Source organism: Neolamprologus multifasciatus, chromosome 23, assembly GCF_963576455.1.
Source record: "Neolamprologus multifasciatus chromosome 23, fNeoMul1.2, whole genome shotgun sequence".
NCBI classification, from domain to species: domain Eukaryota; kingdom Metazoa; phylum Chordata; class Actinopteri; order Cichliformes; family Cichlidae; genus Neolamprologus; species Neolamprologus multifasciatus.
Genome location: NC_140460.1, coordinates 15,330,233 through 15,345,163, shown reverse-complemented (window position 1 = coordinate 15,345,163; position 14,931 = coordinate 15,330,233). Strand labels below are relative to the sequence as shown.

The following is a 14,931-nucleotide window of genomic DNA, read 5'->3' as shown; positions in this document are numbered from 1 at the left end:
GCTGTACTGTTTGTAAGTTTTCTCCCCAACAAACACAACAATGTCGACGAAACGTTGTGCACCATCAAAAGCAACCGCGGGTGCCTTTGTTTCATTCTATAACACTGGACTTTTCTTCGAAGGTTTGAACTTCGAGAGTGTTCAAACAACAGAGAAACGTGTGAAAATGTTCATGTCTGTCTGAGAAAAGTGTATAAAATGTGTAGTGAGGGGTTTTACAGCCTTAAAACATCTATAATTATTGTAAAAAAATAAAGTTGCTACTTCGCGGATTTCACCTATCGCGGGTTATTTTTAGAATGTAACTCCCGCGATAAACGAGGGACCACTGTAGTTACACGCATAAAACAGATCAATGCTTTTCCATCCCACTGTGTCAAATACCATAGTTTTGTCAGCTTGTCTCTTGATTTCACATTTATGCACAAAGGCGTGCTTTGGGACAAGTGGCTTGATGCAAAAAATGCAAAGTTCAGGATGTTGGAGGGGTGGCAGGAACAGGTTTATCAGTCAGGAAACGGTGGTCAGGGTCTCCTTAGGATGTTTGTATGTTCTACTTTGTCTCACTTTCACTTGCTGGTTAGGTTTAGGCACTAAAAACTGTGGGTTGGGGTGAGGGAAGAATTATTTTTCATTAAACAATGAAACTTTCTAGTTTCGTTGTTGTTGATGATGATGATGATGATGAAAAATGATGAGTTGGAAGTGACAGTCGCCCTCTCATATCTTACTTTTGAACTGATGCGTCACACACCTCTGCCGAAGTAAGACTTGTATGTAACCTGAAGAAACAAAGGCTATGGACATGACCATTTACTTGGGCTTGCATGACTTCAAGCTATCAGGCGTCCTGTGGGGTTGAAATGATTCTTAATAAAATGCTTGAAGCTATAAATAATACGGCAGGTTGGAATAGTTGTGCAGCACGGTGGTTAGCATTGTTGCCGCACAGCAGGAAGGTCCTGAGTTCAATTCCACCATCAGGCCGGGGTCTTTCTGTGTGGAGTTTGCATGTTCTCCCCGTGTTTGCGTGGGTTCCCTCCGGGTACTCCGGCTTCTTCCCACCGTCCAAAGGCACACAGCTTGTGGGAATAGGTTAATTGATTAATCCAAATTGCACATAGGTGTGAATGCGCGAGTGAATGTGTGTCTGTTGCTGTGTGTTAGCCCTGCGACAGACTGGCGATCTGTCCAGGGTGTACCCTGCCTCTCGCCCTATGACAGCTGGGATAGGCTCCAGCACCCCCCGGCGACCCTGATAAGGATAAGTGAATGGATGGATGGAATAGTTGTTTTCTACCCTTGGTCAATTATTTGATGTTGCAGCTGGTGATTTATGCTCGTTTTAATTCTCAAAAACTGCAACTCTAAGTACACTTCTTTCGAAGGACTTACTCAGCACGATCCAAACTGGAACCGGAAAAACTGCGTTCGGCGACGTACTCCTATACGGGACGCCTGAGAACTGTTAAGCAGCTAATCAAGTTAGCTTGGATGCGCTGAGGGAGCTCAAAGTAGTTTCTCATGGGAAGAAAGCGAGAATGAGTTAGGAGGAGCTGGTCGGCCGTGTTAGTATGAGGGGGCGGAGCCCTGGGCACGGCTCGACAGGTCTGTCATAGACAGACATGGTGTCATTGGAGCTTCCGTAGTTGGTCACGCCGAGGCGATTTCCATAGTGAAACACCGAGCGAAGTTAGAAAAAGAACCAAACCAAACCAAAAAGTAAGTAAATATTTAAAAAATAATTCTTTCAGTATCCATTTCCTGAAAAATTAACAGTTATGGTAGCTTTGTTTGCTCCCAGCACCTCTTACAACACATATACAATTCCATTTCTAAAAAAAGATGTAAAATGTAAAAAACAGAATGCAAATCTCATAAACCCATATTCTATTAATAAAGCACAGAAAGCATACAAACTGAGTCATTTTTGTATTTCATAAATAAACTGAATTGAATGACAGAAACACATACCACATGGAAGAATTTCCAACTGGAAGAGGTTCACTAATCTGAAAAAAAAAAGATCTATAAAATACGGAAAGATTTCTTTTGTAAGACGGAATATTTCATAATCCACAATGCATGATATCATCAACTAGGGCTGGCCTAAAATCCATATCGCGATATAATTTGAAGCACGTGCGGTAACGATATATATCGCGATATATTCTTTTCTTCTGTATAACGTATTTTCCACACTATAAGGCACACTTAAAATCCTTCAATTTTCTCAAAAATCGAGAGTGTGCCTTATGTATGAATTCTGGTTGTGCTTACTGACCTCAAACTGATTTTGGTGTGCAGAAATCTGTTAAAAATGTTTTGATGTTGCCCTCTCATTAGAGACGTTGGCAGAAACAATTCGGAAACATAAAGAAATACATGGCTATAATACAGGATACACCCCCAATAAGATCTCACTGTATGCCGATGATATTCTGCTGTTTGTAACCAGACCATTAGACTCAACCCCTAAGGTACTAGTAACAATAGATTTATTTAGCTCTTTTTCAGGTTACAAAGTAAATTGGGGGAAGAGCGAACTGATGCGAATTAAATGTAGTAATCTTGATTTACTAAATCGTCTTTTTTGGCTCCTACACATGCAGCATGTTCAAATTCCCCCTCTAAATTTTCAAGGTCAGGGCATCAAAAGGGCAAACTTGTATAAGAAGGTATTGGTGCACAGTGAGCAATATGACATTGCACTCAATTGATTCTGAACTTTTCTTTTTCATTCGTACTTAATGTGCAAACATTTGTGGCAGACAGTGATTAATTTAGTGTCGGGTAAATGACGAGGGTGTTACAGGAACTGTGGTAAATGCAAATGCAGCTCCCAGTGCTCTGATTGTCTACTTTTTTTTTTTTTTAGTCATATGGTGATTTGCTCTTTGTGCTCTAACAATTTTCCTAAATTTAGATTTAAAAGACTTTCAAAACGCCAGTAAAGTTCTATGTTTGGATTGTTTCATTTGTGCTAAAATGTTATCTCAACTTTTCTTTAATCCATGAAATGTATTTGTCGTGATTTTGGAATAGAGCTCTCAGTTATTTTGATCTATCTAAAACCTGTTACAAAAGCTGCTCGGTTTATCCAGATATTGTTTTACATGTATCTAATGGTTTGAGATGAGGTGGCAGATAGTTTACTTATAATTCTTCCCTTTAAACTGGTTGCACATCAGTGAAACAATACAGCAAGGCTCTTATGTCACATAAACCTCACTGCAGCTATTGTGAAGTTATTTTATGCTGTACCCTTTTGCCCAGTTTTCTTTAGAAGTTTCCTTTAACTGTTGTTTCTTGAACGACATTTCAGATGATGGAAATTGAATTCTGAAAGCACTTTGTGTTTTTTCTTTTGTTTTTTTTTACTTTCCTGTGCGTAATAGGCACATCTTCATTTTCAGTTTCTCAGTCAGGTGACTGTTTCTATTGACTTTTCACTTGGTTTAACTAAAAGGTTTCTCAGACTTTTGCACACGCTGGAACTACTGTCAGGGCTTTAGATTGCGACCCAATTTCTCAATGGTGTGACAAAAAAAAAATAAATCCTAGGCCGCACCGGCGCAACGGAAAAAGGTCTCCGCAACTCTGAAATACTCTGTGTAGCCAACAGCACACAACATTATGCCAATATCGTGGCCTTAACTGATCATGAAGGTGCTGCTTAGAGTAGCACCTTCATGATGCTATCTCGATTGACTTGTGTGTCACACGCGTGTCTCTGCACAGACGTGCAGGAAGGGGAAATGACATAGGGAATTCCCACAATAATCCATTAGCACACGGCGACACCTGCACATTCCGCCAATGTGCCAATGTTCCGCCAAAAAAAATCCTAGATCGCACCGGTGCGACCAGCTGTTCGCGTAAAAGAAACAAAAAAAAAGTCTCTGCAATTCTGAAAGTCTCCATGTGGTCAACAATAGACACACATCATGCCCATATTGTGGTCTAAACCAATTAGAGATAGTCAAGGGCCCAAGGTAAGATGTTCAGATACTGACATGTTCAGTTCAAAGCCTTTAAGACACTTTTAATTTTGACTTTCTTTCTATATATATCGTAAGATATTTTACGTTTAAATTTCAGCTCAGTGAAGCACGTTAAGCACAAGAACTTTTTCAGTACCATATTTTTCAGACTATAGGGCACACTTAAAATCCTTTAAAATCCTCAAAAGTGCGCCTTATGTATGAATTCTGGTTTTTCTTACTGACCGCGAACTGATTTTATGTTGTATGCAGCACTTAAAAAAATCTGTCAAAATGTTTTAGTACGACTTTGGTAAGCTATGAAGCCACACTGCTTGATGGATTGTTGGACCATTATGGCTACCGTAGTCAGGAGCCTCGCAGAGTAATACATACCGTGCTTCAACATAATACCACCATATTGTGTATACAGACCCCAAAATGGCAACTGTTAAGAGACATGCTTATGAAGCAGATTTCAAACTCTATCAATCAGCAGTAGAACACGGGAATAGAGCAGCTGCGAGAGAATTCAACATTAATGAATCAATTGTACAGAAGTGGAGGAAGCAAGAAGAATTAGTTGAGTAAAGTGTGACTTATCTGACTATTTGGTTTCGCTAAATACGCCTTTTGGCCCAAAAAATATGGTAGCTTATCTTTGTTGTAGAAATGTGCTCCAAATAAAGAACTTTGTGTTGACAAGAAGCAAATACTAATGCATTAAAACTGGGCGATATATCCAGTTTTTAAATATATTGATATACTTTTATACAAGATATAAGCTATGACAATATCATTTATATCGATATAGTCTATGGTTGCGTTATACTTATATGTGTGGAGCCGCAAGTTTGCCTCTCTTTTGTCCACTTTTGTCTCTACGCTTACGCTCCAATACTGCGCATGCGTGAAGCACAAGAAGATTCAGCCTGCCTCATTTCTGTCTGCCGTTTATTTACTTTCCGGTTCGTTGAAACGTCGCGGCAAAAGGTCGAGGAAAAGCACCAAGTTTTTTAAATGGACTAACAATGAGGTGGAGTTGTTGCTGCGAGTAACACAAAAGTACAACGTTACAAAAGCGAGTGAGAATTAAAGAATTTGAAGAAAAGCTCTCTGGAGCATGTACAAACTGATATTAACCTTTAATAGGGCTGTCAAAATTGAGAGCAAACAAAACAACTGCTGTGTAATGCCCTCCGCTTAGTTTAATTGGTCACATGACTGCATCACATGACTAAAATGCGTCATCGTTTTAGAAAGTTTGCGTTTTCTCTGTCCAGACTGCGACGCAAACGCACTGTCTTCAAATGTATTTGTTTTCGAGAGCGTTTTCAAAACGCTGCGCTTTGCCTTGGGGAAAACGCCGTCTCAGTGTGGACGGGAGGCCAAAATGGAGAGAAAACTATGCGGTTTCAAACGAAAACGCATTAGTGTGGACGTAGCCTAACAATCAGTGGAGGACTTGGGTTACCTGGGATTAAACAGTCATGTGAAAAAGAGTTTTCCCACTTCTGCATACAGCCGTGTGGAAAAAGAAAAATACACCCTTACTAGTTCCACTAGTAGCAAATCAATCAATCAAATGTGCTTGATGCACAACTGAGAGAGTTTGAAGTACTCAGCATCTGTGACTCTACAGAACTCAGTGAACATGTTAAATATAAAAAATAATGACAGTATGATTAGAATAAGACTGGACGACAGGACAAAGCCTCTTCTCTCTTAAAAGAATGTGGCAGCACAGCAGACTTGGAGATGTTTGGCCAAATTGCACAGCAACATTTTTGCAATAACCAGACACGGCATATCAGCACAAACACCTCGTACCAACTGTCAGCACGGCGGTGGAGGGGTGACGATTCTGGCTTGTTTTGCAGCCACGCCTGGGGACCTTGCAGTCATAGAGTCAACCATGTGAGTTCCTTTGTATACCAAAGTATTTCAGAGTCAAATTTGAGGCCATCTGTCCACCAGCTAAAGCTTAGATCATGAAACAGGACAGTGATCCCAAGCACAGCACAGCTTGATTTTCAACGCGTAACAGAAGCAGAGACAACCAGAGCTGTAGAGTCTCACGTTTTGTCTGAACTCCTTCCTACAGTGGAGTCACTCTCACCACAAAATGTTTCTGTGAAGTGCTGCAAGGACTGCTTTTCACTCACTTGGCCGTCGACCTTGTAGTGACACTTAAATAGATTACCAAAAGAAAGAGCTTCTGGATTTGCAGATATGTGGGTAGATGAAAAGTTTAGTGTTGTCACATTAACTGGCAATCACGCATGCAGCGTGAGTAATACTGAAGCACTGTAACAAATAATTTTCTACACTGAGTGAATTAGTCAGTTAATGCATTTCTCTGGTTCTGTTTGATGATTATACGTCCTATGTTTTATGGATTTATGGTAAATATCATTTCCTTTCATAGAGTGTCAAATTGGAAACTTTGGTTATCCGATGAGTCCTGATGGAAACTGTTGTGACTTAGTGCTTTTTAAATAACCTCTGTATTCATGAGTTTTAGGGTGTTTTTGATCATCTTAGCTGGAGGGCCGTGCTATTTATAAGTTTGACACCTACAAAAATCCTCCCCCTCTTCCCCTTCAGAAGCAGAGTGTGGTCTGAGGTTTGGTTACTAAGTGATGGAGCAAAAACACGCAACACCAAAAATTTTACTGCTGCCGCCCTCGTGCTTTCTTAATCTGCCTAATGAACTCTGACTCAAATACGTTAGCAACAAGGGTCGCGCATTTTTAGACCTTTACTGCTTTCTTTTTTAAATTGTGTCTAGAGTTCAAATTGCAGATTTTTTCGTTGTTTTGGTTTTTGTCAGTGCCACAGTATGAAATCACTGTGCCTTTTGGGCTTCTTGGTCTGTGGTTTGGTTACCGTCTCTATACCCTGTGGGTAAAATTTTGGTTTGATTTAGAAGAAAAGGTAAAAAAGAGCAGAAGTTTCATAGCTTTGTTGTCAGAGATGGTGACACATGTTGGTGACAGTTTTTACCTCCGTTTTCGTACAAGAGGTCAGACTGGAATTGGATTAATGTTGCGACTCTTAGTACTTAGAGCTGTAGCAAATATCGATGTAGGACATTACTTTGAAGATCAAATGCTTGAGTATCAAGTCAGAAAATGCTGCAGAGATTTAACGAAGAGATGAACAATAACGATAATATACAGTGTTTCACTGAAAACACATTTCAGTGAAACCAAGATGTCTAGAAGGGTTTGTGTGTAGGACTCTTTCACTATCGCAACCATGGCGTCTGTTGTCTTTGGGCTTTAAAGGAAGTGGTTTTTCATCTTGAAGCAGCAACTCTGCCAAAGGTGACATGCATGGTTTATTTTGAGGTTTCTATGACATACTCAGAGATTTATACTAAAAGTTTTAGTGTGTTTAAAAAAACAAAACAAAAAACCCCGACTTCTCAGATGTGCACTGCATACGTGTCACGCTAATGTTGGAAACAAATCTGTATGATGAGTATCATTGCAGTGGCCATATCTTTATCCTAGTCACAGTTTTGTGTTATTTCAGCAGAAGGCTAAATTCTGTTGAAAACTTGATAGAGGAACAAAAAATATTTTAGCACTTAATTTTCACACATCTTTCATAGACGTCTTTGCAGATTCAAAATAACCTTTACGTCATTACCACAATGTTGGAGATGCGCATAAAGCCGACTGAAACGTCGCATGCAATCGACATTTCATGTGCACTTTTTTTATGAACTGTGATTTTGCCCACTTGCCCAGGATGTGATGAAATGGCCGGATGATTAAAGGATGATCTCAGATTATCTGATGCTCAGTTCAGATCTGCCAGGAGACTGAACAAATTTAGTAGTGTACTTTTTAGAATGCAGAAAGCCCCTACACTGCACTATTTGAACTAAACAAAACCACAACACACTGGGACTTGAAGATACAATGGATGTTTCTGTGAGATGTTTGCTGTCCCTGGCCACAGCCTGACACCTGGCGATTCACACAGCTGAACACCAGGAAGTCTCTATTAACTGCCCGTCCTTGTCGTTGCAGTGTTTTGGAGCAGCAAAACCTCAAAAACAACAGGTTCTTGGAATAATCTCTCTTGTTTAGACCTCTCCATGTGAAAAAAAAAGGCCTATTGGGACCCGCCATATTGAACCCCACCTCACCACAGGAATCTAAAACCCTATCTGTATTTTGGGGTGTTGTTCAGGCGGTGAAGACTCAGTGTCACCGCTTTACCTCGACACCCCACCCCTTACCGAGCGCGCGTCTTCCCTTTTTTTGCCTCAGTGCTGCTGCCTGTGTTTTGAACTTATCTTAGTGTGGAACTGGCAGGTTCAGGGGTGTGATTGAGGTTTGAAATAGAATATGTGTTTGTCTCCAGTGCCTGCAGATGTCTTCACTTAGGAAGGTAAACATCGCATGGGCTGTTTAACTGTTAGAGGCAACAACCAGCCTCATCCCCAGGGCCCCAGGAGGAAATCAAGCACAAATGACACTGTTTTGTGTTTCACCAGACATCTGTCACCTTGGTCACCCGCCATACATGCAGGGTACCGCGCGATGCAGCTTTTTTTTGCAGCGGGGCTCTCGAAGCTGCTGTTATTTCTCCTGCCTGTGCAGGAGTTTTCAACCATAAACAAGAAGACATAAGTGTAATTTTCACAGACCCTTTTTTATTTAAGTGTATGTATAATATGCCAGAAATCTAAAATATTTTGACCCTGTAGATGATTAACAGAATCTTTTTTTTTTTTCCAAAAGCTGTGGAACATGTTTGAAAGTTGTATATTTTGTCCCAACAGAAAGAAGAAGGAAAGGTCCAAGGCCAGCTGAACCACACAGATTCGAGCCAGTACATCCGCGACCTCAAAGACCAGATAGCAGAGCTACAACATGAGGTGAGACTCCTAAAAACAAGCTACATGTTCACCTCAGTCACACTACCATTTTTTTGTTGTTGGTGTAAACGCTTTGATCGAAATTTCACAACAATCCCTCAGATATGGTTTTACTTTGACTTGAACAGATTAGTTGAAGTGTTAACTACACCCAGAGACTTCCTGTGTGGTGCTGAAGTTGCGAACCTCTTAGAGATGTATTCACAAACATGACTTACAGAGGTTTATATGGCAGAACTTGGAGAACATTGAGACACGATGCAAAGATGGATGCACATTCAAATGATAGATATTTAAGAGTGAGTAAAATGTCACATATGACGTCAGAAGTAACACATTCCCCACAGTCTTAGTCACCTTTATTCATTATTATTGGTCGTGTCAAGCTTGTTGACCTATGTCATGTGTTTGAGAAAAGATGTTTTAAAGAGTGCTGTCTCAGTCGTTTCCCTTCCCTGCCAGTTGTCTTTGCGTTTTAGATTGCCCGACAATGATTCTTATTATTTTAAGCATGCACAATGAGCAAAACTGAAACTGGTTTAAGTCCCATCATGCACCTCCTGCACAGTTTCAATTAACATCATACAGCTTGAAATTTTATGTGCAGCATCTCAGATGTTGATTAGATCACCGTTTCCTTTCACATGACAGCAACAGGAAGGCAGTGAGCGAAGTTTAGAGAGACCCAGGTAAATGTAGGGTTGTTCGGGTTTTGGGTTGTTATTATCGTTTTTATGTACTGTGCTCTAAACTGGCCTCTGAATGCATCTCTTTCTACATGACTGTCTGTTGCATGGCAGGCCAACCCAGGTGAGTGTTTTCAGATGTTCTGTGTAACACCCCCAGCTTTTCAAGCCTGACCATGTGTTGATCTTTACCCAACCCCTTTTTGAGTCTGGTTAATTCATGGTGTAGGAAACCATCCCAAGTGCTTCAAGGTAAAGCTCAAGAAAGCGGCCGTGCACGGCTGTAAACTGGAGGTGGGAACGTTAACTGAAAATACACTGTTCAAAACAAATTTAAAATTAGTGCATATGTAGGCCCTTTTTGAACTTATAACTGAAAGATAATCGGAGAAAATACAAACCCAATTCCAAAATAGTTGGGAGTCTGCAAAGTGTGAATAAAAACAGAATGCAGTGATTTGCAAATCTCAACTGAGACATGAAAATTATTTGCTGATTTTGAATTGGATGTAAGAGAAAAGTTGGGACAGGAGAAACAAAAGAATATCTTGGAACTAATTAGGTTAATTTAGGTCAGTAACGTGAATTAGTATAAAAAGAGCATCTTAGAGTGGCAAGGTTTATAAACGGAGTCTACAAATTCAGCAACAGTTTCAAAATAATGTGTGCTTTTGAAGGCTTTGAATATCTCATCATGTAAAGTACATAATGTCAGAGAATCTAGAGAAATCTCTGTGTGCAGAAAAGGCCAAGAACTGGATGCTGTGATCTTTGATCCTCGGACAGCACTTCATTAAAAACAATAAAACGATTACTTTTGCGATTAGTCAACTAATCAGATCATGTATCCATTGGACGTAAAACGTCCAGCTTATTGCACCAGCATGCATCTGCTCTTATATAACTATCATTAGCTTACAGCTTTAAGTGTTTAAGGTATGTGCTAACTAAAAATAAAGACAAGATGATAGTTTATTAAATTTTAATGACATTTGCAGATTGTTTCGGTGAAGTTTAATAAATTCCTTGTTATCTAAAATATAACAGGACACCAGAGTTTATTCTCGAGCATCTCACACTTCTGATAATCAGTTGTCTGCTTGACGTTTATTCAGCTGTGTAAAAACTATAACTTTAATCTCAGCCAAACCGATTTACTCAGGAACAAATAAAATACTGAAAAAAAGACAAACAATAACATTTTTAAGTTATCTAAGTGGCTTATATATGTTTAACCTGAGTAGCGAAAGACGGCAGTGGGTTTGAAAATGATCTGCCGGGAGTCCGGTCTTCTCACGGGCTCTGGTGAGCCTTAAACCCCGGCTAGCTATCGAGCTGGTGGGTAACAGACGTCTCCGGAAACGTTGGAGTGCTTTTGAAAATATGTGGTGTCTTGATAAACTGAGCAGATATTTGAGGTTTACACAGCTACATTCTCGCCTGAAAATATGTCAAACGTTTATTTTGTGACCCAGAAAGAATAATAAGAGTAATATTAAAACTAACTAGCTGCCGCCATTGTTGGAAGCTGAGCTGCGCTGCGCTATGAATTATGGGACACAGCTTCTTCTTCTTCGGGGTTTAATGGCATCTGGCATCCTTGTACATGCAGTGCTGCCATCTTCTGTTTCAGTCTGTTATTACACTCTTAAATCCTACTACTTATTCCTGCGTTTTTTGGGATCTTACAAAGCTTCAAACGACGCATCGACTATAAAATTAGTCGTTGACGATTTTAATAGTCGACGTAATCGTGACTAGTCGACTAATTGTGGCAGCCCTATTTCTAACTAACCTGGATAGCATTAGCTTATAACATCGCTCTCTATCATCTAAATATATTTCTGACTTTAAAAAAAAAGAAGTGCAGCAATGCAAGTCTAAAAAATTAATGGATGAAAGCCAGATTGGCTATAGCCATCTTTTATATACAGTCAATGCAAAAAGTTCCTTACCAGGTATTTTGTTTTCCGATAGAAAAAAAATCCTCCAGTCTCAGACACTTTTTCTTTGCCTTGAAGCTCTGGAAGCACCTTAAACTGTTAACGTGGTTTAAGGTGCTTCCTGCTACCATGCAGTCTTAAATGGAACATAATTATATGACTCTTTGTCCCAAATCCATACTACACATTGACTTTAAGTGTTGAGTTTATAAAGCACATTCGTGCACACATTCAATAAACTCATCAGAGATTGAAGCAAAGACAGCATATAGGCTTTGTGAATTGGACGGTGACATTTCTAAATCTCTATATAATTTTGTATTGAGATGTGTGAATAAAAGCTTTTACTACAAATTTAAAAGAGACAACTTGTCTTCCTCTGTGTGAGTGCTGTAAAAATATTTATTTCATGTCTACTAATTATACAAACACGACACTCACCAGTTGTATACTCTTGGTGTGTAGTATGGCTCTGATTTTATTGCGTTGTTCCCTTTTGTTTTTATTTTTGGTTGAACTGGTGCCTGCATGTTGAAAGTATAGAGGACATCTCATCTTATTTGTTTCAGTGTTTCTGGTAAAATGTCACCAGCTCCCACTGACAGTTTGTTCATATCACATGTGTCAAGTTTTTGTTATCTCACTGAGTTGCTAGCAGTCACATGTTGTCCAGGAAGCCATGCAAGAGTCATATTTCTCTGTCGTTATTCATTTTAAACATTAGCGTCACAGCTTGGCTGCTTTTTTTTTTCTGTAGCAGCGCTACTTTGACACTAACAGAAAAAATGTGGATATAATTATGTTGTGAATTCAGCTGCGTTAAAACATATCACTCTGTAGAATCAAAGGGAAAGGGAAAAATGATTCTGTAAACTTTCTGATAAGTCGCACTACTATTAAGTAAAACTGGCCACAGGAAACACATTTGTTGAAATTCAATCCGAAAACTGTCTTAAATTTCTCTTTATTAGTAAACAATGAACAGCGGACAGGACAGGAAGTGCTGAACTAGATATCCGCTCTCTATATTTCCTGCACCTGGCTAAAAGAAGGTTTGACCAAGACTTTCTTCCTCCCTCTTTCCTTCTGAGTACAATAACAGCAACCAAAAAAAAAAAAATAGTGAGCTGTCTATACAACTATACCCATTTTAATCATTCACACTTAAACCTGCTTCAGAGACACAAGACAGTGAAGCAAAAATAGAGCTGGTCCACGACGATATTGGAGCAGGGGATCTCAGGGAGGTGATCCAGGCCTTAGCACAGCACCTCAGGTCATATAGCATCTGTAACAAGCAGTTTGAGATTCCTTTAAGCCAGTTTTCTTCTGAGCGTGCTCACACATGTAACAATGTCAGGATATCCACTGTCTCTGACATCCTGTAGAGCCACCTGGTCACAAACCAGGTGTGTAGAGTCTGGAGCTTTTGGCTTACTGGGATAACTTGCATGTTTGCTGACCTAATTTTTTGAAACTTTGGCTATATTTAATGTGTGCATCCACCACTGTAACAGTGTATTTATGACAGAAAATAAGGAAAAGCATAATATGTTAGCGGTAATATTTTCAAGAGGTTTGGTGTTCATGCAGCTGCCTTCAGGCACAGAAGTCTGATCTGTAGGAGATTCCGTGGCTCCTGACTCTTCACTGTTTGCTTTCACAGATTCGCTGCTTAAAAGGACAGAGGGGGCGCTTGGCCAATCAGCCCACTTTTGATGGGATCCATATTGTCAACCACTACAGGGCGGATGAGTCTTACCAGTCTTCGGACGACGATGGTGTCAAGGTCTCCCCCCTGCAGGTCCCCCAGCAGAGGAGCCGTATCAAACTACACCCCAAACTCGAGGACACCGACAGCGATGAGGAGGAGGAGGACGGAGAGGCCCTGCGGATCTCTGTTCCTCAGAGCAGCAGCCACAAGACCACCTCCGTGTGAGCGGCGCCCGCCGGCTGCTGAAGTGGAGACGGAGGCTGTCAGCACTAACTGTGGAAGAGAGGGTCATCCAGCAAACCATTTCAGAGGAGACTCCTGAACTTGAAGAAAGAAATGCATCATCATCATTTGATATCCTGAGAATCACACGTTTTCTTTACCTTCCTTTTGCAGTTTTTTTCTTGTTGTTGTTTTGGGGGCGTTTTGTGAGTAAAGCCAGAAGCTCAGCCTGAACCTCAGTAGAGGCTCAAATCACGTGGAGCGTCTCAGACTCTACTGGGCCACAGAGACCTGACAAAGAGGAGAAGGGAGATCCCAGTCTGTCACTCCTGACCGCTTCTTCTAGGTACAACACAGAAAAAGAGACTGTGCAATAAAAACGTTTTACTCTATATTACACACTTCATGTTTTTATATTTTAAAGCTTTTTATAAATGAACATCAGAAATGCATTGATGCCGTTACTACTAAGTGTCCATCATGCAGAGGCAGATTTGTATGAGTGCCGTGCGTGCGCATGTATAAATATCTATATTTCTAATGTCTTGAAGAACTTCATCAGAGCCTGGTATCAAACTCGCTTGTATCAGCCAGCAACGACTCGATGACTTTCTTTGGCCTTAGCTCATGCCGCATGCCTTTCAAGGTCAAAGTGACATTGCGTACATGTAGATATGTAAATGTGTATCATGTTGTTTGTTTCCCCCCACTTCCTTTTGAACTTGAAAATGCATATCTGGTGTTTAGAATATGCTGTACATTTAAGAGTAAAGGGACATATAATGTAGTTTAACACAAATAACAAATCCTGCTTTTGAGACGAGGGAGGTGAATTCCTGGTAGAATAACTAGTCAGCCCTCTTTAGATGCTTTTGAACTCTCTGTTCTTAAAGCAGCCAGCATGTTAATAAGTGCAGATGGGGACAGGTTTATTTCTTAGCTACTGTTGCTGTTTTACCAAGTTCTCTGAAAGCATCACGATCGCACTTTCACGATGAGGTAAAAGGCGAATCACTTCAGTGCATAATGCATCTACCGATGACTCAAAGCTGGATGATGCCTCTCATATGTTCTGAGTGTCACTAATTTGCACGGAATTGATGACAGTCTGAGAGAACTTTGGCCAGGAGATGAAGCCGAGATAAAGCAACACTTAACAACACAACACGGAAACTAATCGGGACCGGCAAAGTGTTACCAAAGCGAGGCCTATGTTCTGGATCTACAAGCCACTCCATTTCATGACCTGGATGTGTAAAAGTGAATTTCTCTGAATGTCTGAACACTAACTTCTGTATGAATCGAGGCAGCCGCGGTCTCCAGGAACCAGCAAAGATTCTGACTTTGAGCAGGTGATGATGATGTTAATGTCTCTTTGATGATGGAATAGAAGAGGAACACCTAATGGCACTTTTTTTGAGTCTGCAGTGCAGTATGGACACACTATGATGCAGTCAAGCACACTCTGCAAACTAAATGAGATTGT

General features: G+C 40.3%; 1 protein-coding gene and 1 long non-coding RNA gene across 2 annotated transcripts in view; one reads left to right on the top strand and one right to left on the bottom strand.

The window, feature by feature from the left end:
* The window catches only part of evi5b (ecotropic viral integration site 5b), a 42,507-nt gene extending 29,059 nt beyond the window's left edge, over nucleotides 1-13,448 (top strand). The window contains 2 exon segments of the mRNA XM_085150077.1: nucleotides 8,785-8,880; nucleotides 13,176-13,448. Of these exon segments, the coding sequence (XP_085006203.1) occupies nucleotides 8,785-8,880; nucleotides 13,176-13,448 (369 nt within the window).
* Nucleotides 1,741-13,721, bottom strand: LOC146491250 (uncharacterized). The gene is made up of 3 exons (XR_014872192.1): nucleotides 13,607-13,721; nucleotides 13,272-13,496; nucleotides 1,741-12,797 (listed from the first exon to the last, which is right to left on the bottom strand). It is a non-coding gene; the product is annotated as an uncharacterized LOC146491250 (long non-coding RNA).
* Nucleotides 13,722-14,931: the final 1,210 nt, after the last annotated feature.